General features: G+C 37.3%; 1 protein-coding gene across 7 annotated transcripts in view; it reads right to left on the bottom strand.

The window, feature by feature from the left end:
• TBC1D1 (TBC1 domain family member 1) overlaps window positions 1–27,237 on the bottom strand; it is a 105,934-nt gene that overhangs the window by 24,308 nt on the left and 54,389 nt on the right. For 5 of the 7 annotated variants that reach the window (XM_041458595.1, XM_041458586.1, XM_041458604.1 and 2 more), the window contains 9 exons: window positions 26,593–26,684; window positions 24,891–25,001; window positions 21,815–21,943; window positions 19,691–19,777; window positions 18,328–18,617; window positions 17,160–17,288; window positions 14,659–14,778; window positions 13,368–13,507; window positions 2,787–2,972 (listed from right to left, as the gene is read on the bottom strand). In XM_041458595.1, the coding sequence (XP_041314529.1) occupies window positions 2,787–2,972; window positions 13,368–13,507; window positions 14,659–14,778; window positions 17,160–17,288; window positions 18,328–18,617; window positions 19,691–19,777; window positions 21,815–21,943; window positions 24,891–25,001; window positions 26,593–26,684 (1,284 nt within the window). The remainder of the gene's footprint in view (window positions 1–2,786; window positions 2,973–13,367; window positions 13,508–14,658; window positions 14,779–17,159; window positions 17,289–18,327; window positions 18,618–19,690; window positions 19,778–21,814; window positions 21,944–24,890; window positions 25,002–26,592; window positions 26,685–27,237) is intronic. The other 2 variants (XM_041458614.1, XM_041458623.1) reach the window with 2 other exon arrangements.

Genomic DNA, 27,237 nt, shown 5'->3' with positions numbered 1-27,237 from the left:
AAGGTAATTATCTTACAAATAACATGATTTGAAATGATGTTTATGAAATAGTATATCATGAAGTGACCAGGTTTTTTTATTAATTTGCCCTGGTGTGTTTACAGTACTTCTTTGTTATGATGATGCATTACTGTAATGGTAACAAGATACTCTTATTTTGAGGACATTCTGCCATATATCATGAGTCTGCTGCTACTTTTGAGGATTTCAGAGTATGAACTCATAGAATCACTCCTATCCATTTCAGTCTTGAGACAATCTATGTTAAAATGTTATTATATTATCTTTGGATAATTTAACTCTCCATTATTTTTATTTTCAACTCCTTTATACAAATTTAATAAACAGTTGAAGATTGCCTGACATTTACATTGCATAATGACACTATCAACACACTAAACTCAACTTGTCCTGAGATCTGTATATGCAATTCAAGTTTTTTATATTATTGAATTCTAAGAGTCACAAAGGGTTATCCTGTCCTGTACTCCCACTGATTACACTAGCATCTAGATTTTTAAAAATTAAAAAGAAAAGAACTGTTTATATCTGGAAAGTGTACCTCCTCATCTTGTAGTTGCTTTCACATGTGAATGACTTTATTCAGTGAGGTTATTCAAGTGAGTTGTGAGGTTATCTAAGTGTTTGCAAGATTTGGACCTCAGAATATTTAATTTTTAATTCAGTGATTAACTACAGATACATGAAATACATCCACTCATAGTTTTATTATAGCTGTGTGTTCATGCTGAAAGTAATTCAGTCTATCTAAACTATTTGTCAACTTCTTCATATTTTTGTTAGGTCAAAACCAACACATTTATAAATCAGAATATTAAAAACCTCAAAACACAGATGGTATTGTGTGAACATAACTTAAAAAGGGGCATTTAAATTTCAGGTTGCAGGAAAACAAACTTGGAGAAATCTTTCAATGTTTCATCTTCTGCAAACAAAAGTTTTTTGGTGCTTGGCAACTTTTCAGACTTTTCTGCTTTATTCAGTCTTCTCATGCTATGTGCAAAAATGTGACTTGTGAGGACTGAGGTGAGAATACACCTTTAGCAACAAGCTTATTTAGATACTGACACTACCCAACTCCCAATATCATACCTATGCACTACTAGTAAAGATGCTGTGCTCACTGCAGCACAGCCATCTGTTGTTTTCAAATATTGTCTCACCATCTGAGCTCTTCATGCAGCAGCTACCTAGGACAACTTCCTCACCCCACAGGGCATACAGCGCAGCTGGGCCTTCAGTTCTGCCAACACCCACCTCATTCATTCACTAACTAGCTTTTTAGACATGCTCAGCTTAACGTATGTGTGATGGTTTTGCAATTTTTTCTTCTGGACAGACAAAATTGAAGCATTTGGTTAAACTTGCTAAAATGTGTATGGATATTAATGACCAGCACTTGCCAAAAATCTGACTTCAGGCTGTGGGTTCAGACAAGATTTGAATATTTGAATACATTTGAATACAAGAGAAATGTAAAAAAAAATCAGGAGCATAAATACACAAACCAGAGAAAATTTAATTCCAAATGCCATAAAAAAGTTACAGAAGCTCATTTACAACAGCACTGTTCTAAGCTTGAAGAGGTTGTATAAATAATTTCTCTTAGCGCCTCTTCTCCAGATGGCCTCAGCCTCTGGCCAAGGACACTGTATATCTGGTATCCACTGTGATATTTTATTTTACTGGATTAGCTAGTACATAGCTGGGAACATGCTTGTCACCTGTGGGGTTCTTAGGAAACGCGGGTGTCAGGTGTTCTTCAGACAGGGTTGAAATAGGAGAGCTACACTGCAGGGAGCAAACAGCCTACAAGTGGGCCAAGTGCTTTGGCAGGCCATATCCAATATCCAAGAGGTGCTCTGTCTTTCCAGTCATGTGTCTTAGCCTGAGTTTAAAGGATTTCATGTTTGGTGTACTGAACTTTTCATACAGCTGGGCCCTCTCTCTACACACTTCTTGGAAGTCAATCCTTCCTCGAGTAGAGACAAGAAAAAGAAATATTGCCATTTTCATGCCAGGTACCTCCCCTTTTGAGGGTTTAGGTGCCTACTCCCTTCCTGAACACCTAAAATCACCACGATAAAAATTTCTGTCCTCATCATTCATATCTTCAAAGGAGAGCTCTCCAAGGCAATCACTTGTGAATTGTGAACAGGCATACACCTGTTCTTCATGCGTAAAAATTGCCACCAAAATGGATTTGTTGCAGCCAAGTCATTCACAGAAAAATTGTGGCTAAGAACAACTGAAAATTACAGTTTCTCAAGTCCTTTTGGACTGATCTAAGTCATTACCACCCTGCAGAAACCTTGCTTGCACAATGTGGGTGCTACTGCAGGAACCCATAGTTTCACGTCCACATGAACCTCTTTAAGAACTTCCTTTGAGCCTCAAGACTGGGTAAACACAACGTTGCAATGACCAATACTTAGACAAGGACCTGTGGACGTGAACATAGAAAAGAACTGAGTTCATGATACTGATCATGCTGAATTCCTTGTGAGAGCTTCTAGACACCAGCCATGGTAAAGAGATGGTCTTTCAGATCAAGTAAACAAATAATAAGGTGAAGTAATAAAAAAATTATCATACATTGTCACCTACACTAATGAGTGCTGAAGGAGATATTGCTAATCTGATTTACCTGTGGGTTCCTAGAATGTTTCATTAAGGCTTGGTGCAGTCCACTACCAAGGCCACAGAGAAAACTGAAAGGTGAGTTTGTATTGCAGTAGGGTATAGTACTCAAGAACTCCACCAACCTTGTAACTTCTGGTTTTCTTTCTCCATTCTGAGGAGCAGTATCTGCTGAATAATGGCTTTCTTCCACAGCTCTCTAAGCTCATGGGGTGTCCGCTTCCTTTCTTCTTTCACTGGCCCAAAGGGGCCATCTTCACACACTGGCTCCAATGGGGATCTGGGTGGGAGATCTCCCAATTCACAGTAATCTTTGAAAAAGAGAAGCTGCTGTCAACTAATTGGATGTCATGAACATGTGAATGAAGGGACAGTTTGCACATATATAGATACACACATCTACATATATACACACACTAACTCATGTATCCATCTATATCTAGATAGATAGATAGGTAAGAGGAAGCAATACCAAGCAAGATTTCCCAAATGACAGTTTCAAAGAGACTTAAAAGCTGCTTCAGAATAAGAATCATACAGGCTAAAGCCTAGAATATTATTTTCTATAACCTGGTAAAAACATTGTACCACAGACCAAGAGCACATCTTGCTAATTACAACTTTACCCCAGAGAACTGAACGGAAAAGGCAAGTTTGAGAAATTACAGAAACATAACCTACAGCTGAAACGCGGCATGACTCAAATAGCAGATAAAATCAAATATAACACCCACATAATTTGAAGAATAATCTCTAAAGCATGTTTAACAAAGAAAACACACGCCCTTAGCTGCACAAACACACCACCACCTAAGGCCATACAATGGGATGATTACCAGCTCTTAAAGTAAATAGGTGGAAAGAGAGACAGGCACTTAAGACATGCTTGTTTTTACTTCTCATTTTTAACCATATCATAACCGTCTTCATTTTTTCTTTTGGCTTCAGATGGTCTACCACAAAATATATCATTTTTTCAAGCATGCAAAGCAATTCTAAGACTGAAAACATTACAAAAGAAAGTGAACATTAAATAAATCTCAGGCAAATTGAAAAATAATTTATTTTTAGAAAAAAAGGGTATATAACATTGTTTTACATAAGTAATCAATGTAAGAAGCACAAGCTGTTATACTTTGTTTTCTTAATACCTGCTGTAGTATCACTTAATTTTATAGTTTTATACAGCTTCTCTGGAGGCTCAGTAGTCTTTGACACAACCTGTATCTAGAAGAAAAATTACGCAACTCAACAACTTTAAAATGAATGGTCAAAACAACCAATCTCTTCCTACCAAATCTCAAACAGAAGGTCATAGCAACAGCACTTCTTCACCCAACCAGAACGGCTATGAAACGGCCCCCTGAGCTATACATGCAAGCCAGTGCTTTAAAGTTAGTGCAATAAAATCCATTCACAGATTCACCAGCCAAGGACACACATCTGTGTGTGCTATTTCAAACAGGTCCTGTAGAAGGAGCATTCCTGAAGCAATTGTTCTGATGGCAGCTCAGTGCTCCACGTCTTTATCATTGCCGAGCATGGTGGTAAAGATTTTGAATTAAACACACACATCATCTCATCTCTTCAAAACTAACAAAATAGGAAGGTTTTCCCCGCTTTAATTTCTGCCCAGACTGTCACTCTGCTTTGACTCATGCAGCTCATATACAGCTATTCTTTCCTTGTTTGTTCGAGGCACTCGCACAACTGAGCTCAAATGACTAAGAATGGAAATGTTCACTGCTGTTCACTTCTGCTTTTCTAAGTCTTGCCACTGTCAATCTTCTCCCCTCAAAGAGTCAGAGAGAACTAGAGTGGCTCCAAATACCACTCATTTCCTTATACAACATTTATTTGCTTGCCACCACAAAGTCTAGGGCTAAAATACACATACAAAAAAGAGTGCAACATTTTCAGCTAGCAGAACAATTTAAACCTTTACAACCTTGCATTCTGGGTCTAGACGTGGATACCCACACTTATGGTGTCTACAGCATTTCAAAGGACAATGAACACCATGGGAATGAGAATTAAGCAAAGGTCAAATATTTGACACTTTAATGGCAATCACCATTTCTGCAAAGAAAATAGGAAAACTGACAGGTGCACTCAGAAATACAGCTGGTTAAGAAAAGTATCAATACAATGAAAAGACTATTATATTCATTAAAAGAAACAGGGAAACATTAATCTTTTTTTTCTTTACAGGTAAATGGAAAGACTTCAGTGGGCTAAGATCTACAATTATGAAAGAGCTACAGGCAAATGTCAGCACACAGAGAAGATACACACATTCAATAACTTTCAACTTGTATTGACCATGAAAGGAAAATTATTTTTATTTGATTGCTGGTTTTGATGCAATTGTAGGTTTTGATGCACATGCTATACTGTGTAGAATTTCTAAATATAGTAGCGTTGATCTCAATTTTCCTTAGTGCATATTAAGAAATATTTAAAGGGCAATGCTCTTAACGATAATGCTGGTAGAATTCACTTACTTTTTTTTGGAATAAAATAATAAAGAAATAAAAAGACAATCTTCAAAGGAAGTTGTTAATTTCTGCTAAGGTTGCATACAATAATGACCATAAGAAAGAGGAATCAACAGAAGTGCTCACCATAAACCAATGCAAAAAAGTAAAAGTGATCTAGATAGAAAACCCCTTATCTACTGTACAGTGTCTGTGGTCTATTCACATTTTCCATTCACATTCCATTCTCAAAGCATCCAATATGGAACACAGGCACATCCTGGGGGAAGCAAGTCTCTTCTGCACATCCTCACAGTGGTTTATGTATCTCTTTCAGCATCAGATGTGTATTCTGATTTTATGTTTGCATACATGCACTAATATGTTAGAAAACAATAGACTATGTCCAGATACAGTTTATGGGTACCTACTTGCTAAAAAAAGCCCTAAACCCAAAAAACCCAGGCTGGCAAAACACATGCAAGGAAACTGATTAAACACGTTGCATTCCTAAAGCAAGAATGAACACATACAACATCTAGAATCTTCCTGTCTTTAAAGTACCCATCCCGCTTCCTCAGGACAAATTTCAGGGATTGGTCTTCAAGTACCAAATTCACAAGTTTATCCGAGACATTACTCACTTGTCGTTCTCCAGTGGTCAAACTGTGGCAACACCTGAACTGCTGCAAAGCATTAATTACTGAAGACCACAGTCCTGCTTCCATTTAGGCTGGAAATTTCCCATCTGTTGCTGACTAATCTCATAAAATCAGTATTTATTAAAAGAAATAATGCTTAAGGCTATAAAAGAAAACCAAAAGGTTACAAAATTCTATAAGCTGAACAATAATGATTATCTACCCTACCTCTAATGTTCTGTGAAGAATCCTAGGATTGATTTTGCCTTTCAAAAAGCAGCTCCTTTTCTATTTTTTCTTTTGCTTCTTATCACTTGTGGACATTTAACAGAAAGTCTAAAGTCTACTCTGATAAAGTGCAAGACATTCAAAAGCTGCCTTCCTTCCTGTCTGCATGCTGGCAAGATTTACAGAAAGCAAAATGAACCTGTTTAACTGCTCAGGTGGCCTGTCAGAAGTCTGCAGAGTTGCATCAGCTGTTTGGCTAGTAAAGGAGGGAGGAAGGTGGAACAGGAAGCAAAATAATCCCTCAAAGCAAAATAAAAAACTCAGACATTTGGTAAATCAGCACTAACCCATGCCCATGAACATACAAGGTGATAGAGAGACATACCACCCAGCTTCCAGATGCAGAACAGACGAGCAGAAATACCGTGACAAGGGACTGAGTATTGCATTGTTACACACTGGGAATCTGGAGGATAGCAGAGAAAGCAAAGGTAAACAGTAGAGCAACTCAACTGCATCTAACTGGGAGCTCACATTCCACCGAACCAAACTGCCATGTGTTAACATCCAAGCAATGTGTACCCTTCAGAACTTTTATGAGATTAGTCGGTGCACTTAAGCAGGATCTGAATGCTTCAGCACACACTGAAAGACTGCTTCCCTGTTCATCTGCCAACTTAGTCAGCTTTTGTTGACTCCTATTCCACATTTGACCTGACCCTAACTCCTTTTAAATATATTGCTTCCTTTGCTTCCACATAACATTCTACCTCCATACATGCGACTCCTACAAGCCTATAGCACTTTTGTTCTCTAAGGTTCAGGATTTGGCAAGGTGACTCAATAACTATTAGTATATTTGATCAATGGTAATTTAATGGTAATTTTCCATTTGAGGTTCATATTTGGACTACACTTCAGAGCTATTCTTCTGCACAATGGAATTTTACAAGTCTGCAAGTCAAACCCAAGGATTCCCTGAGAAACTGCACTTCACTGGGAAAACCACCATCTTTCCTAGGCTTGTGAGAACTTCTTCAAGGTACTGAATTTCAGATGACACTTCTCATGAACCAGATGGAAATGTTGCTCAAATATTCTAGCACATCCATACATACTTCAAAAGCATTCCTCTTACGCTTCCACTACTTATAACACCTAACAAAGGAGAAAGGCCAGTAGGCACAATGGACCGCAATGGAATTTGTACAGCTCATCTACTCATTTATACTCAGCTCTTGGCTTCACATGGCAGTGCTTCAACCCTAAGGTGAAGAGTATTCCTACACTCCAAAAGGATCAACAAATGCATGACACAAAACTCTCAAATGGAAAGACGACACAAAAACAAAGTACAAAAGATTAAGAAGGAAGTATCATGATATCTTTCTACCAGGGCCCACACTAAAGAAAGTCTGTACATGGAAAGATGGTGAATGACCTCAGTAGTAATTAAAACAGACAATATCTGATCAGAAATTATATGAACGGGGATATTTCATTTGTAAATCACTAAGAAAAAATTAGTTTATCAAATATTTTCCTAATCAATCCACCTTAGTACTAAACAAGGTTTCAGAGACAAACCAACCTAAAAGCCTAAATTGAAAAAACATTCTTTCAGGATCACTTAGTCTAACCAAGCTCAACTGTCAAAACCAAGACAAGATCATCTTGGACTAGAAACTCCAACACTTCAAGTAGAAAGGAAGGGCTGATAGGGAGGAGGCTCAATAATAATGCATTATCATCAACCTCACTACAGAATTGTTTACACATGGCTTTCTACATGCAGTGTTTACCAGTCACATCCACTCTCTGGGGTTAAAAAGTCAGAGAAGATATGGTAAGAATCTGGACAGAAGAATCCATTAAGCCTTTTATTTACTACATTATGTTATTTTTCTTTGTTGCATTTCAAACTTTATAAAATTCAGCTCGGCAAACAAACAAACAAGAGAATTTCATAATCATTTAAGATTCAATTGCCAAAAGAAAAGACATCAACAACATCCTTAGTTCTCTTCAGATTTTCCATTCAGGTAGTACAACACCTTTCACACATGGTACAGAAATAAAGAGAAATGCAACCTTCTATAACCGAAGATATAATAGTCCTATTATTTTACACAGCTGCCAGGAATATTTAACTTCATAATCAGATGTGGTAAAATGACCAGGAGCCTTCTGTAATCAGAAAGTTTCAGATACAGAATCACAAGAAGCAACAAGTTCTTCTAATCTGACATACAACTTAAAGCAATGGCTGAATGAGGAACTATTGAAAAACTGTGCATTTCAACACTGTTGATTAAAATCAGCCCTGAAAGATGCTTTGGACTTTGCTTTTCTTTTAAAGCCAAGACTTTTAAAAAAACTACTCACTACCTCCAAATTAATCTCATTTGTTAATATTATCAATCCCTGAGAAAGGAATGCCCTGATATTTCAGTGGGCACAGAAGACATCAAACGTTAATCGTGTACTTACTGGCCGTAGCCAAACTTCTATGCTGCAAATCAAGATTGAGCATATATTTGTTCTGAAAGGAGCAGAACTGTGTAATCAATTATGACCAACTACTTTTAATTAATAACAACTGTGCTACTAAAACAGTATTGGCAAACACATTACAAATAGTTTACACCCCATAAACACTCTTAAGCATAGAATGCTAAAGCAACAGCTTATAGTATTTGCAATACTATTACAAAATTATTTAAAAAAAATTTGCTTAAATAATGAAGAGATATAGCCCACACCACAAAGCACATAAAAGATAGGTAGGTGTTAACTACAGCTGGTTTAAAGAATAACAGTTCTTCAAATTCAAACTTTTCTTCAGCACATAGGATTTAACAGTTTGACACCTCTATCTGACAGAGGCTGAAACCAAATTAATTTTAATTAATGAATCAAGTTAATTTTCCTGTACAGAGATACTTGTGCTTTCTGTACCATTTTTTTTTCTGCATCTCAAAGTCTAAAATAAAATGTAGTTGATTTTTTATCTGAATTTATTTGCTGAGTACTGCTAAGTGGTACAAACATCTCATTGCTCTGGATTTCAACTTTTTTCACTATTCAACAGGTAACTTCATTACATATTGCCCACATTAAAACAAATCACCCATTCTCCAACCTAAAATTGACATAACTGTTACAAAAATCTTGTTGTCTACTTCTAACACACCTTCCTCACCAAGAAAGCTCCAACAAGCATGTCTACTTTCCCACCATTTCCTTCAAAAACTATTCACATCCCCCTTAAATCCAGCAATTGACTTGACTGTGCTGGGAGCTTCTGACAATCTGCTAAACAGTTCTCCCACTATGACCAATTCTGAACAGTCAATATGTGAAAAGTGTAGTTAAAACTGTCCTCTGCACAGAGATTTGTAGATGCTGAATACATGTAAGTGAATATCTTGCTGCACTGCAGTGCAAGATGAAGTTTCATTATCAGTCTACACAGATTTAAGGATGTCCTGCTCCTGAGGAGAGTAAGGGCATCCACTCTCACCTTCCAGACCCCTGTCCCTGCCTGCTCTATTGCTTGTGTAATACTGTGAGTGTGACCAGAAAACTGACCCACTGAAAATCAGGGCCTTTGAGTGTGTCCGTACTTCATCTGGTTTAAAATGATCACTGAGATGTTATTCTTTTCACCTTTTTAGCAGTGAACTAAAGAGTCCTAGGCCACTTCCATAGCCAAAAAATGTGGCTCTTGAGTGATGCTACAGAAGTAGGAGCATCTGCCTGCAAGCAGGGTAAGGAGATATAAAGGTAAATATCAAATAATTGAGGAAACACATTTATTACTTAGAATGTTTAAGACAGAGAGTATGAGAGAGAACTTCAGAAAAACAATAATAACAACCTTCTTTCAAAATAAATGTAGTATTGAAACAGATCAAAGTGTGATCCATTTTGTAAGAAGACTCTGCTTCCCTTTTTCCATCTCTCGACTTTGCAGGATTCAATACTCATTACACTCCCACAAATAAACAACAAAAACATAATTCCGAGGATGAGACACCGTGCCTGAAGGTGCCAGTGAGAGGAACGCTGCCCCCTGGTGCTGCACACCACTCGCAGGATCACAGCAGCTCAGGGGAAGCCACTAACAGCAGGAGCTGAGGCTGGAGAATCTGAACTGCAGCTTGCTACAGGGGAACTAGCATCAATCAGCACTGCATCCTCCAGCTACCAGTTGTAAAGTGTTAGAAGTCCTACAGATCATTTCACCCATGTAGAAAATCCTTTCTACACCTTCAAACTGAACATCAGCCTCATCTTCAGGCTCACCAGGGATCATCTGGCTCTCTTGTCAGGCAGCAAATTGTGTAATAGTTCTCTGATGTGCTTAATTGTAAAGTTATGTACAGAAGCAGGAAAAAATACTAGGGGAAGGGGAAAGTAGCAGCACCAACAAGCAGGAAGTGGCTGGAAAAGAGCGTGTACGTGGGGCTTTGCTCCCACAACCAAAAGTAATGGTTTCTCTACAAGGCTTTGTGTTATCTCAGAGTGCTTGCCTTGCTGAGCATGGCTACTTTAGTCCAATCTAGGCAGGCAAGGCAGGAATCTCAAACAGCAAGAAAAAAAAGGCTTTCTAGCATATCTATCTGCAGTATTTTTCTTCTACTGATTCAGGACAGAACACCCTCCTTCATGTATACTAAATCCTTCCTTTTAAATAATGGTATCTGCAAAACAAACTGTGCTCTCTGCCTGGTAATTCATGATGCAACCCCCAAAGCACAGCCAACAACCATTTTGTCCCACCTGAGCTACAGAAAATGAAGTTTTAGCTCAAACGATTTATGAGCACTTCCTAAAGGATTAAATGAATCAGAAGTGCAAGACAGTGGGACTAAGTGCTGTTTAAGCTGTTCATGCTTCAAGTGGAAATTCAGGATATCAGACTTTTATCAAGTTCAGTACCCCGAAAGTGTAAGATCAAAATTTCAGCAAAAGCTATGTACTAGTTGTCTGGGGTTTTTTTATTTTTTTTTTAACTTTTAGTAAATACACCTTCATATCCTGCTGTGTTAACCACACAGAGAGCAGCAATGAACATGATGCACTTTGAGACTCAGCTCACCACCTGCCTATACAAACAAAACCACAAGTGTCAGTGCCTAGGTTTTTCTGTGAATATAAAGCTTAAAGCTGTCTCTAGTTCTTGTGACAACTTACACATTCTTATGTGCAATTCACTCACTACAACCCAGAGGAATTACAGCCACAGAGCAGTTTCATTTTGTTGACAATGCCTGCCCACATGTGGTCAAAGCAATGCACAGTTCAGGCACCCTGGTGGATTTTACCTTTAACACAAAGTTTAGTAAAGCAGCCTAGGTTAAGCTTGAAAAACTGTATCATCTCTGGGACACAGAGGTCTGGGTCTCTTGGCTGAGAGACTTAGTAGCTTTTAAACACACCCCTTCCCAGCTTCTTTCCTTACTCCCCTCCAGCAGATTACTCTTTAGCAGGGTGTTGACCATGGCAGCTCAAGGGAGAAAGTGGTCAGTGGAGTCTGCGTCTATGAAAGGGAACTCATAAATCACAGATGTTCCCTTATTTCCCTCCCTTCATGCTTACTTTTGCAGAACATGACAAAGCATGTTATCTTTAAAACCTTCTTTGCCCTCTGTCCAATTTGGCTGAAATTGATCTTTTGGTGATACATCAGCTGCTTGTACAAATTAAAGGAAATCAGTCTAAAAAGACTGAGAAAGACTTAAAAAAAGACAATATGAAAGAGAAACAAGATGATGAATGACAGGTAGTTACATTTATTTTGGAACTAGAGGGGTTTCTTAGTTAACTGTGGCAGTGAGTCCAGTGTAGGACCAGCTGTACAGCAGCTCTCTTTAAGGCTACAGAGACTGGATAACAAGTGAGCATCCTTCACTGCCAGAAATGTTCCAGGAGATGCATAGAAGTCCAAATAGAAAAGCCCTGTATTTGCTTTAAATAATTAAAAAATCCCCTGACTCTGAGTTTTCTTCTGTTCATAAACTATGTACAGTGAAAGAAAAAAGAAAATTGATGAAGAAAGAAAGCCAAATATTTTAAATTTCTGCTCCTATTAATAGCACATCCTGTTTTCCATTTCGGCCGCACTTGTTTCCCAAGCTATTCTACCCAGCTGTAGGTTGTTAAAATTGTATCTTGCAGCTATTATGTCTCAGAGGAAATGCTTGGGTAGGCAATTTATGTGGATTTTGTTTTCCTATTTAATATGGGAAGGTTATGTGGCTTTCAAAAACAAGTCAGACTATTTCCAGTCACAAAGAAAGACATCACACTTGTAAAAATAGAAATTTCACATAACAGCTCTTCATATAACATGCCTTTATATGAAGAGCTGTTATGTGAAATTTCTATTTTTACAGCAGAGCATTTCACATCTATGTTTACACAACACACTCCTGAGATCACTTCACATTGAAGTACACTAAATTTGAGAGGCATCTGTGCCCATATATACAGCTTACCTCACTGTCACTCAAACTGCGTTGCAAGCAGTGCATTAATGATAGAAACACTTCTGTTACATGCCTACTGCAGTTAATCGAGATCTCACTTTAAGATTCAAGAAAAACATCTCAGTGACACTAACATGGTTACTTTTTACTACATTTACTATAAGATACTGCTCCTTTCTGTTTCCTTACACTTTTTCTTATGTTTCATACAACGGCCTTAGAGGTAAGTCAGAAGATTTTCTCAAGGATTCTTGGCCCCAGCATGTCCTGTACTATCCTGTACTATCTGGCTTACATAAAACGAATGCACAAAATGATGCACATGCATGGTTATGTGCAGCGGTTTTCTTCTAGTCTGTGGTTCTTCAGCTCTACAAAATTTCACAAAATAATTATGGGAACAGTGGATAACTATGACTCAAGTGGCAAATGTCACAGACTAGAGCAGCATACATGAGGACAAAGCATGCGCTACAGAACTCAAATGAGATAATGAAATAAATGTAATTCCTGCTAGTAGACCTGGATTTTTCTAGTCTGTAGTTCTATACTCCAACACAGAAAATGAAATAGAAGCATCCTCTTTTCTTCCGCACAATACTTGGTGATGCATTTTTTCCCAGAACTCATTAAAATAGTACACATAAAAAAAATTTCTTCTCTGGCTAGTTAACATGATGTAAAGCTGAAATGTAAAAACTCAACACCTAACGAGCTGAGTATTACCAAAAAGCAGGTGGCAAACTGCAGTGACAGTACAATCAGAACACCAGGCAAACAGATCCCCCTTGGTGGACACAATGATTCACACCGCACACACTACATACACAAATAAGCTCACAGAAGCAAACAAACCCAGGCTTTACCATCGTATCTGCTGGGAGAATCACAGGCTTTCTGAGGGGTGGCCACTCGCAGGAATATCTGCTGCCTCCACGAATGCCTTCGAGTCCTCACGGGGCTGTCGGCATCCAGGGCCGGCTGGCCGTGCTTGGACTCGTAGTCGCTGAAAGGGCAGAACACAGAACGGTTTGTGGGGAGGTCACCTGGGTGTGCCAGGAACAGCCACGCAGCCCTCGGGAACACGTGGGCACTGCCTTGGGAGCGCAGTGTGCTGTGCACATGCCGGGCCAAGCTCGCAGTGCTCGGAAGGTGAAACTTGCTTTGTGGCAGAGGCTTACGCATGGCTGCAAACAGCACTGAGGCTCACAAGAAGGAACTGGCAGCTCTTTACAGTCTACTCTTTCCAGTTCTAATTAATTTTCAGTTTTCTTTGCAGCAGTATATTAATCAGAGCGTATTAAAGATACATACACAATAATGTAGCTTTACCATCACACTATTTACATTGCCATCCACAAAACTTAGCAATTATTCATAGGAGACACAATGACTTGCTGATGCCTTTTATCAGTACTCATCAAGGAGCTTTATAAACACCAACTGAACTTCCAACCTTCTGTGCACTGGATATGCAATATATCCTGTCCCAACACAGACTGGGAGAAAAACTTTAAATCTTTCTGTTAGCAAGTCCACCTCTGAAATATGCAACAAACTTGGGAACAAAATCCAAGAACCTTGGATAGTACTCCTTTGATGTACATGCCAAACAGAGGTTTTTATTCAGAATACAAAACAAAATAGTGAGGAACAATGCTGTTTTCCTATTAAAAATCCCACTAATAACTTAATCTGTTAGAACTCTAAACTATTAATTGCTTTATTCCAGCTATTAGCTAAATTGTTACATTAGTCTTTGTAGAAGCTGAAAGGGATAAATGAAATCCAGATAGCATCTAGGGAGGAGCATTTTACAGATCATCCTCTCCTTCCAACATGAGGACACTGACATTGCTTAGGATGAATCATATATTCTCTTAAGTGAAAACTCTTCCATGTCAGGAATAATCACAAAAATACATAGATGGAAGTTGCATGACCATTGCAACATCAAAAATTACTAAAATCTGTAATCCTAATCGCAGAGCAGTCTGGGATAGCTTAATTCTTTTGACAGCAGTTACATGCAGAATACACGCAGGTAAACATTTGCACAAATCAGGTTTTGCAAGTGCAAGAAGCATTTGAAATATTTCAGACAAAGAAGTCTTTGAAAATACAGTTTTACCTCCAGGCTTTAAGAGAGAACCCTACCTTGTTGTGCTCCTAAAGTCAGAGGTGTTATTTTCATCTACAGGAGCCAGAAATTTTAAGAAATTTGGCACAGAAGAGGAAGAATGAAGCTTTTTCCTTAAGGCAGTACGGTAGGAGATGCTGAGAGTGCAGTTGGGAAAAGTATAGTTTAGAACAAAGAAGTATAAATCCACAGAATAAAAATAATACACATTCCTAAGTTTCAAACAAAAGGCAGCTAAATCCTGAAGATCTCAATATCAAGGAAACCAAAGTCAAAACTAAAACTGCTAACAAAGCCCTACTTTGAGATACATATTTGTTTGGGCAAACTAAAATGTTCCAATGTATATAAATGTACTTCCAGTAAAGTTATTATTCTTTGCTATATTGCGAGATTTTTAGTGCATGTTTCAAATAAATTCCTTTAATAATTCTTTCTAATAAGAACCAATGCCAACTTTATGACATTTTCTTAAATATGAGTTTCAATGCTGACTAAGTTTGGGGGAAAAGGTTAGGAAAAGTTGACACTGATAATCTCTGTGCTGGCAAATTAAAAATAAGACTTTGGCAAAAACTATTTTGTAAAGCATTAACAGGGTTTTATTCAGACAAACTTGGAACTTTAAAGTTAAAAGCTAAGCCTTCTGATCATTCAGGATTGTGGCTCTATTTATGCAACAGACAGGAGCGCTAATCAAATTTCATCAACAGTCTTCTGGCCAACATAATTGTTGTAACATAAATTATTTTCATTTAAAATAATTATTTAATTGTCTTTTAAAATAACAAGTCTGAAACATACTCAGAAGAAGGTCAAATAAAATGAAGTCAGAACAACTCAGATAATGAAAAGTTTTTGCATAGAGTGAAAATATAGAAAATTACTTGGCTGACAATACTAGACAACCTTTTTTGAGACAAGTACACAAAAATCACATGAGTAGGAGAATTTATACCTGAAAAAGAAAATTTAAGAAAGAACATTATGGTTTATCAGAAACAATTCTATCTGGCCGGCATTTAGCACTGTTTCCTGAAGATGTGGATGGAAGGGAGTGGGGGAGGGCAGAATATTCAGGGATGATCACTAGCATGAAGTGAAGCAGGTTCTTTAGTCGCTGGTATTGAGATAAAGAAGATAAGGCTGTAGCATGGTGTGCCATGCAAACAGGGCTCACTTACAATTACAGTGTAAATCCATTACAATTACATGGTAATTTCACTTACAGAATTGGGAAGCTTGACTGTATTGATTTAAACTCATTAACCCATTTGACACCCCTATCAATTTCCATTTTCAGTGTTCCTGCTTAGATGTTCAATATTGCATACCCTTAAGAGACAGGGAAAGGAAAGGAAAAGTTGCAGCTGTGTGTACAGAATCATTACCAAATCACTTGGAAAAAATTGCTTTGAGAATTTAACCTTCAGGATTCAAGTAAGTCTTACTAAATTGAAGAGTGATTCTGCAGATTTGCATTTCCTGCCTTGAGCTGTGTCATACTTCTGAGATAAAGCTGAATTAAGAGATTCTAGTTAGCACTCAGCAAGTACAACTGAAGAAAGTGGTGAAGCAGCATCCTCAGTTGAGTATTTTCTTAGGTTTAGAAAAATCAGCACCTTGGGGAAACAGGAAATTTTCACATACGAGAACAAAGCCAAAAAATAAACAGCAACAGCAAAAAAAATTGCTTGCCAATGGCCAGTGACTGTTGACAGTGCTTCTGAGGACATTTGGTCTCATTAGCCTTTTCAGCTGAAATAAGCAGTTTTAGCTCAAGGGGTTAAGAAAGAGTTTCACACTTTATAATTTTTAGGGAGCCACTCAGTTTCAGGTTCTCAGGGAAACAAATGTTAATGTCCTTTTCTTCAATGCTCTCTCTATGCATTTTAATTCTAAGAAAGAAGGCATGGAAAAGTATAATTTCATACTGCTGCAAGTAACCAAGACAAATGATGGGTTGGGGTTTTTGTTTGTTTGTTCTTGGGGTTTTGTTTTGTGAGGAGTGGGGATGGCGGTGGGATTGTATGTGGAGAGTATTTTCCTATCAGCTCTCCATATTCCTGGTGCTTCTTGCCCCATGTAACTACTTAGTCAACTTGTCTTTAATATCAGGCACAAAAGAAAAGTAGTATGTTTTTGTGTTGCCATTAACAAAGGACAGAACCAAATGCTTCAGGAAGGACAAACAGAGTGAGCTCTCAGGTTCTTGGCAACTTATCCCTCACACAATTTAAGGAGTGCTGCTGTCTGCTGCATAACAACAAACTGGTTTGGAACAACTGGCTCTAAAGAAAGAGCCAGTGTCTGAAAGAATTTGATTGATTAAAACAGTAAATTATGTAAGTACCAGCTCTACATTCAGTGGTGGAGCAGTTAAAGAACTTTCTCTCCCACAAAAATCTACCACCTTTGGTCTATACTAAATTGTTTTAATTATTTGTGCTATAGAGTTTCATATTTACGACATAGGAAAACAAACACTAGCCCAAATTATTTGCAGCTACTAGCTCACCTTTTTTGTGCAAAATGCCCACTTGTTTCTCCACTTGAATTATGCCTTAGATATTTTAGGAAGTTGGGTGAAGAGGCCGAGGGATTAAGACGAGCTAGAGTAGGAGAACGTGCAAGTTGACCAGAAGAACTTTTAGATTTGCCGACAGATTCGTTCATACCATATAGTGCGGATTCCAACCAGAGCGATGGAGTTGAGGTAGCACAGAGAACAACACAGAAAGAAAGGAAAGGAGGGGAAAAAAAAAATGAAATCCCTTCTCTAATCTTTGAAAGGGAGTTGGCATATGTAAATGAGACATTTCCTATGTTTTTCACAGTTAATGCACTAACTATAAGAACACTAACTTTTTTTTAACTCAGTAGGCAAAGCTCCAAATTCACGTTTACAGGCTTCAGCAAGGCATTTCAGAATATGACCAACTATAACTCACCAAAAAATGGCACTAACACCCCCATTTCTTTTTCCTTATATGTGCTTCCCCTTGATTTCGATGAGAAAGTCAGGCATGTGATCAAGAGTTCCAATAATGAAAAGTGAAATACAGAAGTATTTCAACAGTAATTGGAAAAAGCCAGATAGAAGGGAGGGAGAAAACTGCCATAAAGTTAAGAGGGGACTAGCGATGCAGAGGCAGGCCTTTGAAGGAGGACAGCTTGAAGAGTATTCATATTAAAGCAAGTAATGGTTTGTTTTTGTGAGTAAAATCTAGATAGGCTCACTGGAAAGCTAGACAGGAGCCTCATCTCTACCAATAACTAGGCACTTTAAGTCACTTTTGTGTGCTATTTCAAAGCTACATATGAAATCACCAGCTAGTAAGGTTTTCATGATCACAGAGGCTACTGGATTTTTCTCTGTAAATAGAAAACAAGAAGTAGCATTTATTTATACTACTCACATATCAAAACAACAAAAATGATTGTTTGGACAAAGATAACTGTATCAAGTAGTTTGTGACATATACTGTGGAACTACACATCTCATGTCTTCTTTCTCCTGGGAAGCACCCAGGGCTAAAGGTGTTTTTAAAAAGAATACCTACAACCCTCCATGGAGTGACACACTGCATCTCTTATCCATTAAGAGGACATACCTGGTATGCAATTATCATCCCCAAATATGCCCTTAACAAACAAAATCATAGCCTGCTTTTAATAAGGCTTACTTTCTTTTGTGAGGAGTCTCTGTGCTCACTGAGTGATACCTCATAAGTTTCCTCTGAGGAACAGATGGCGATGTTTCGGCAGGCCCCAGAGATTCCCGGCTCTCACTCGGTAAATGGCTCAGTGTGTTTGCTCGCCTCCGAAAGCTCTGCTGGGGCAATGTAACAGACTGCTCCAGAGAGAAATCTTCTGTGTTGCTGCAGAGATCATCCAGCGATCCACTGGTCTTGACAGCATTTTCTGCAGGAAGCGTAGGAAGTCTGTCTTTCTCCTTTTCACACAATGGTGGCTCCTAGCAGTGCAAGAAATAAGGTTATCAATATGTGGGCTTAGAATCCATCTCTGAGATTGCAGTACCATGTCATGATTCATATCCCACAGACAATTGCTTCAAACACACACATTTTTATCAAGCTAGGTCAAAGAAAGATGTTTGATATTTTATGTCCTTGTTATTCATCACTTACGCCAACTAAGCAGAGTCTCTATTTTGCAGAGAAAATTTTGAGTAATTTTGAGAGTAATTGTATTTTATAGTATGTTGAATACAACTCAAAAGAAATAGGGTCAGAACAAAATGGTGATGTTAGGCTAACAGTGAAAAGGGTGGCATTGCAGAATGCTGTATCTTTAGCAACCCAGTCTAACCATATAATATTCCTCTTGTCTACCTGCAGATTCACACAAAGAACTTAAGCCTATGACTAGATGCCTGTTTCAATCCCAAGCCATGCATTTTCTTTATTCCTCACCTTGTGGGTTTCCTGCAGAATCAGCCAATCTTTCAAAAACATAAGCAGAAAGAGCAGACTCTTGTTTACATGGCGTCAGGAGTCTGCAGGTGAGCAGGAATTACAGCAGAATCAATAGCTGTATATCTAAGCCTGCAGAGTGCTATGCTGCCTCCAGGGAAGAAGACTGGCTTCTTCCATGCTTTTGGTTTGTATTGTTTTATACAGACTAAAAGTTTTCTAACCACACAAACAGGGAAATTACTTCCTGCTTTAGTTTTATGTTTCTTTTAATACAGTCCTGCATTCATGGTATGAACTTTCAGGGATTAGTCAGATTAGGATCAGGAGCATGGTCATTATAGCACTTGTTTTGCTGCACACTGTTGTAAAATTCAGATGATTTTATATAATATTTTATTTCACATATTCATACAAAATATATGTTACATATAGTACAAGGCATTTCTAATTCAGTAGCACTTCTCTGGTTTATAACACAGGGAATAGAATGAAAAGCTTAAAAGCAACTTGAAACATTTCACATCTGACCATATTTCATACTTGCTTAGTTGTTTCAGGGAATATTTTTTGAAGTGTCTAAATATGTACAATTATCCCAGGCTTTACTTACTTTACTTGTGCTGCTTAAGGTACTGGACATAGAGCTGTCCAAATCCACAGAACCAGACCTGTCCAGTGGACCTCTGGCTTTACTGCCCTGTAGAAATAAAGCACATCAGTAGTTAAGTTTGTCATTTATAGGGCACACCAAAGAGATTTGGATAGCACATTTAGGATCTGTAATTTTCACAGACAGTATCAAATTTAATTTCCTGAAATGCCTAAAAATACCCTTTTTCCCTATGGGAAACAGAAGCCTCATTCAGGATAGTCTCTGCAAACTTGAAGGATCCTGTGGAATTAAGGAATTCTCATGGGCAATGATGTGCTTTCCATGATATGTACATAATCACATACTTCATGTGTATTAGAACTACTGTTAAAGTACTTGCTGTATTAGGTACTTACAAAGATACAGAAAAATGAAAAGGATGCTTTTACAAAGGACTAAAGCCATATAAATTTAATACACAGGACAACATAATTTCTGGTATTACCATTAAGTACAAATCAGAAAGCATAAATATTTCTGTAGAATCTGTGAACAATATTTTTATATAATTTGTTTGAATAATGTTTTTGTGTAACCAGGAAAAAAATATCGGATGAATTCTGATGTGCTAACACAATTATGGAACTCGTATCTTCCTAACCTTAAATCATATAATTTTTTAATGTTCTGAAGTTAGACCTCATCTTCTCTTTGAAGTTTTATTCCAGGTAAAATATAAAATGTTGTCATTATTCACAACAGTGACCATCTCTCTAGTTCAGCCAAAACTTCTGGCTCCAGATCTGATCAAAATCAAGAATTTCCATCAAAACAGCAATGCCAGTGAAAATGCAACCAGTGCACAGCTATGCTTACATGAAGGCAGCTTATACTAGTCAGAACAAACTGAAAAAAATTAGAACAATACTACAGCTAATATAACAACACTAACATATTTAATATCCTCAGCACAGCTGCAGTAGGATTTTATAGAGGTGAATTTTAGAAATGCTGTCTGGGAAGTAACAAGAGGAGATACAAAACTCAAAAGCATTTCTATGTGTAGAATTGTAACAGGAAAACCGTTCTTTTGCTATCATTTGTCTTAAGAGAAGAGGTTAGATATGATGCCTGAAGCAAGCTTTGAAAACCTAGTTTTGTCACTACGAGTTGCTCGTCTGTGAACGAATAAATTGTACTAGATATTGCTTCAATGTAACCATCCAATTTCTGTTCCTGAGTATTTGTTATTTGGCATTCTGTCACAACTCTTTTGTTTTAAGGGAGAAGGTCTGATTTTTTTAATCCTTTGTCAAGCAGAAGTCTTTCCAAGCCTCCTACTGTTTTCCTCAGACTTTTCTCATGAGGTGCAGAATGAAGGCTATTTGAATGAGAAGACACTCCATAGATTTAAATCATGATTAAACTTGACATCTGATTTAATTTCAAACTGTTGCTGTTTACTTCAGTAGCTAATTTCAGTGATCTGTTCATGATAAATATTTTCACAGAATCACAGAATTAACTAGGTTGGAAAGGAATCACTATCACATAGAAGCTGAAGTTTTTTCCACTAATTAGTACTTCCAGACACTGCCTACAGAGAATTTTACCAGATGTAATATTGCATAGATGCCTTCATGTTCTTAGTGCCATTCTTTACATTCCTCACCTTTAAATAATCTACAGAATTAAAAAGTTCAGATATCCCACTATTAATCAGTTCGGTGTCACTAATAAACACATCTCATAAGGAATGCTTAGTCAGCTCCTTAGTAGTTCTCTTCCACATAAAGAGAAGTGAACAATTATAATTACTGGTTTAATTTTTTAAATCCGAAAGAGAAATAAACCAATTGTTTCTTTTTATAAGTCCTCATATTAATCTTCACACTAATTTTTTAAAATGCCTATATACACACTTTCTCATCTTGTAATTAGTTCACTTCATCCAGGGCTTGGTATTCTCTTGGCCAAAGCCCAGCTTTTTCTGTCTTCTAAAATGTACACTCAAATATTTTTGTCACTGTGACTTTAATAACCTTTGGGCTAAGGCCTGGAATGCTAACAAATAAGACTTTTCTATCAAATAAACAATGCAATAACATTATATTCAAAGACAATAAACATGAAGATACTTACACGTGATAAAATACTTTCAAAAGATTCTGTAAGAGACCTTTTTGCTTTGTTCTTTAACATGTCTAATCTGAATCTCGAAGCACTGCTGGACACTTCATTTACAGCATTCTCAGCAGGAGGTTGTGAAGCCTGCAAGTGTTTAAAAACAGAAATGCAAAATACTTAACAGCATGGAGAAAATCTCAGTGAACTGTTTGAAGACTTCTATAACCTGTACCAATAGTTTTTCCTGGTGTCCTCAGGTTGTCATGAATTTTTCACTAGTGATACTTTTACTGAAGTTTAACAAACTATCCAAAAATAAGGACAGGAAATCTCTTAGGAAATGTGTTGAGTGAACTAACATGCTTCAGAAGAAGTGCCACTTTAATATGGATTTACACCTCTATTGATAAATTTTCATTTATACCAATGTAGAATTGTACAAATTCTAAATGTTTACGTGTAACAGATTAGAGATTTCTTATGGATTCCCTTTTCTTCAATGAAGAAATGAATCAAATTCTCATCATTAACAGAAACTCTCAACTTTCTCCGTTATGCCAGGAAGATGTGTAACAATCTATCTCCTATATATTTCACCACTAGAAACATTTTCACCTTAAAGCTAACAACCAGTTGAGAGTTTTGCTTCTTAAATAAATATTTCAGTCCATTTTTAGTGCTGGTGAATACTAACGTAGCAAACAAAAAAACAATACTATGATACAAATATTACCATCCAAACCCAATACCTGCAGTAGAAACCAGAGCTCAGTTTTCAAGGCTGTTTTGGGAGGTTCATCTTGAAGCTGACAGGCACCATAGCCCTCTCTACTAGTCCCTAAATTCAGAGATCTGAATGCTTGATTTGTGCAATTGCTACTGGGCAGGTGAATGATATGTTATTAACCATCACCAAACTGTCCAGCCCAGATGTAATTTTAAAACATTCTCTTTCCAGTATGACAACTTTATAGGCTCCTGTATTTTCTTTTTAACTTCTGTTCTGGTTATGCCAGGCCAAGGTTAATTTTTGTAGTAGCCAGGAGGGGGCATGGCCAGGAACTGAAGGATATTTTACACCACCTGTCATTGCTGGAGGTAGGGTTCTCTCTTCAGAGAGAAGGGGCTCCTTCCAGTCAAAAAAATGTGTCAGGAGGGAGTGTTGCAGTACTGTCTATCACTGGGGGGTCGATTCTGCGTGAATAGTTTCTTTTCTTGTACACTCTGTGACTAGTATTACTAGCTGCTATTACTGGTCATTTTCTTACCTCATTGCTGTTTCCCGTAAATTGTTCTTATCTCAGCCTGTGATCTTTGCCTTTTGTGCCTCCAACTGTACTCTCCATCCACCACTGTAGGAGCCTGGGTTGGAGAGTCTTGGTGGGGGCACTGAATGGAGAGCACCATTCCTAAACTATGACACCTTCCCTCATTTTTTTCTCCAAGGGTAAATCAGATGCTGCCTGCTATTACACTCTTATGAAAAAACACTTATTTTAAAGTGTTTTTGTTAAACATGATCCATGTACTAGTATCACATTTCATTTTTTTCTCCCCTGATTTAAATATTTTTTTTTTTTAAAAGGCAATGAAAAGCATGAAAGTGAATACGCAGAACAGAAGGGAGCAGGAACATCAGGGTGTCATGGGTTAATGATTGCTGAGACAAATAACAGTATGTGTTCAAAGGTATCTACTATTACACAGGCCTGGAGATAAATTATCAGAGTAAATATAAAATGTTATGCTGAGACAAATGATAGATTATGGGGAAGTCAGTTCTCCTCTTAGAACGCTGGCATCTTTGCAAGTGTTGTATTCACAATTTGGTTTCAGGAACTGAACAAACAGATTGCAGCAGACCTTATACATTTTCAAATCATTGAAGACACACTTCAATACTTCATACCTAAAGATTTTATCTTGCTTTGTATATCCCTATTTCCAAGCTGTTTGTGACTGACCATCAGCTAGCATTACACCAAACAAAAATATTTTAGGTACGATGACAGAGGACCTCAGGCAATGTTTCTTCCTCTTATCCCACAACTGAAATGCTTTTATCTTAAAAGCATATTTCTGGTGAGATGCCCAAGACAATAAATCAGAGAGTGAAATAGGCAATTTTCCTTCTGTTTACTCAGGAAGGTCAATAATTAGCTAGTAAGCCATAAAAGGAGAAGAGGTTAACAAAGTGAAAATATAGTAAAGGAAGATTTGCTGCTACTTTCCTAATTTATTCACAGTTCTAATTACTCTGCATTTATTTATTTCCTAGTTTATGTCACAAAATGGCTGACAGCAATCATCACAGTGGAATTGTCAACCAACAGTAGAGGGACAGTCAAGACTTTTAAAATGGTCTAAATAATTGGAACTGAAAGTTTTCAGTGAATGGATGGAATCCTTTTTTAAATACTAACCTCCTTGAGTTGTCTCAAGGTAGCTACTCACAAACCAAGGCATCCAAAACCACTAATCCCTAATCTTACCTGTGCTGTATAAATAGTTAAACAACATTGATGGAACCTGATATAGAATAAAAGGTAGCTCATCTCTTTGGATGTGGATGAGAGTCTCTGCTGCTGTTTCTGCAGCAATCCTCCTCATCTTAAGGCCACTTCAAATGGCTGTTTGCACACAAGAAATAACTTTCAGTCCTGAGAAAATGTAATAGCTTTATCAATGACCAAATCCAATGTGTTGTCATTACTGACTCAACACTGACAGCGAGATGGCAAATGCCACAGATCAGCTGAGAGCAATCACAAATTCACTATACATTCTCTCACATATATTGAATTTTCGTTGCAGTGAGAACAAATAAATGATTTAGTAGTTTGCCTTGTTTGCACGCCTGTCTCCTAGGCCTGAAATCAGACTGTACCAGGGACCTCAAAATCAGAGATATCTGTTTTGGCACATGACAACAGTTTATGAACCATAAGCGAACCCAGTATTCACCACTGCTTACACACTGAAGTTTCAAATTACAAGTGATGCAAATTTGCCTTTGGAAAGATATAAAAATGGAATGGAAAATTTTTTCCTGGCTTCTCCTTACATCAACTAAAATTGAATGTTTACTTACCTGTTTTGCTTCTCCAACATGAACATGGTCCTTCTGTTTTTCTTCATACATGTTTCTCAAAAGAGAGATAACCAGCTCATTCTCTTTTTGTTCATTTCGTGGTCTTAATTTCTGTAATTGAAAACACCACAAGCACAGTAATTATACATTTGTGCAACAGTTCGCAAATGTTTACACTTTTCATTTGTCACTGTAATAAATCTTCAATCTAGGAACAAGTTTAGTCTGTTAATGCTACTACTCCAGTCCACCAGAGGACACCAGTGTCCCAGACAGAGCACCAACACAGCGACAAAAGCACTTGACCTCACTTCATACAGGACAGAATTTACACCTTAGACAGGGGACAATTGTACAGATATCAAACTGCCACAAGCAAATAAAGGCCTTAAAAATATTTTTGCCCATTTTCTTTTGATATAAAGAAAACTGAACCACTGTAGTTCTGAGTTTGTAGCACACATGGAGTACTGTTCTAGAGACAGGATTCACAACACTTCTAGAAATCCTTCACACTGGACATTTAGTTTTTGGGAAATTACATAGGTTTTTTATAAATTAGTGCACAAGGTGAACTTATTTATCTATGCTGCATTTTATTTCGATCTCAATTATTTTAAGAGAAGATTTTAAAACAATTTATTAAGTAATTTAATCCCAGAAACCGGACTTTTGAAAAACATACGCTGCCATAAGCCTGTTGATATAATGCAGAGAATACAGTATGAATTAATGCCAAGGTAGCACATTAGAGTAATAAAAGTACCACCCAAAAAAGCAAATGATGGTAAGAACACATGGATCTGCAAGAATGCAACATTCCAGGCTGTCCAACTGAAAAAGTTAGCTGAGAAAGATGGGCAGGAGATTTGTACTTTACTCTTAGTTTTACCAAGTTAATGGTTTGCAGACCCCAAGCAATTAACAGTTTCCTGTGACTACTAGAAAGAAGCTTTTAGTGTTCTGTGTGCAGAACACTAAAAGGCAACAGTGCTGCTAGCTGTCCTATGCTAAGACATTATTCAGCTCATGGAATTGGTTCCACAAAGTAACTTCCAAATTTGGTATTGAGTGATAAATTGCCATGTGGAAACACACAAAGAGACTGAAATGACTCAAAAGAGGAAGGAAACATTACTTTTTAAAAATTCTGACATTTCTTAATCTTCAACAGTATTTCAATCCCAGTGACACTTCCTACAATGCACATCATCTGTTTTAAATCCAGCTATGCTTTCCTCTTCCTAAAATAGATTTAATTAAGAAGACTGAAAGTTTAACTTCTTTAGTTAATTTGACAAAAATTAAGATACAGGATAAATTTTAGGCAAGAAATTTTCTCATCGGGGAATATTACAGAAATTTGTTTTGGTCCAAGTAACAGTTTGAATGTCCTCACAGTACAAGTTATTGCCTTCATCCATAAAAAATGTGTTCAGTTTTACCCAATGAGAAGGCAACATCTCCATGGAAAGCAAGGAGTATTAGGGGAAGAAAAATTAGTAAAACAGTCATTTTCATCAAAAGATAAGTTTTTAACAGCTCTAGAAAAACAAATTAAATGAAAACACAAGCTGGCTAGCAGTCTATTAAGTAAAAAAAAATGAATTATTCACAAAAAATGAAAATTACTTCTGTGTTTTACACAGATGTTAGCAAAAAACACGAGCTGCTTTAAAATCTTGTAGGAAACAAAGCTTACCTGAACCTCTTCAAAAACAGAGGCCTGTTCCTCGTTATTTAGTGTGGTTAGATGCTTTTGTAGTTCCAGTTTAGTCTTAGAAGGGTGCAACCCTACCAAGAGGAACAAAAATGAACAAATTAGAGGGTCAAATTTTTCAGAATTAATCAATCACATAAATATGCTGACAATCTAAGCCAAAGCTTGTCAATTATTTGAGCTGGCCCATTCCATGATTTCATAAGAGGGCATTAGAAAGAACTCTAGGTTAATTTAAAGCTACTACTAAATTCATGTCTTTAAAATGAGGGACATGAACTCTGCAATGAGGAGATTTACTGAGCACAGACCAGGATTATACTCTTAGCTGAAGACTCCATTATCACACAAGACAAACCCACAATCTACTGCATTTTAGCAGACTTGTTTTGTTGGTGTTTTGTGCAGTGCTGCTTGGATATTGTTTATGGTATAAACAGAATTCCCTTTCATTTTCTCCAATTTCTATGCTCTAGGCCCTTCTGAAAATGAGTAAATTTATTGCTTGTTAGTGAAAGTCTTACTTTGCCTTTTGATGAAAACATTTATTGACAGTCTAAAGCAGACTACCCTTTCATTCAGATTATTTTTTCTGTTCTCATCCTGGATTAAATTCCTTTCCTCTGT

Source organism: Pyrgilauda ruficollis, unplaced genomic scaffold, assembly GCF_017590135.1.
Source record: "Pyrgilauda ruficollis isolate IOZ18807 unplaced genomic scaffold, ASM1759013v1 scaffold1, whole genome shotgun sequence".
In the NCBI taxonomy this organism is placed as follows: Eukaryota; Metazoa; Chordata; class Aves; order Passeriformes; family Passeridae; genus Pyrgilauda; species Pyrgilauda ruficollis.
The sequence above is the reverse complement of the archived record's forward strand: the minus strand, read 5'-3'. Positions and strand labels throughout refer to the sequence as shown.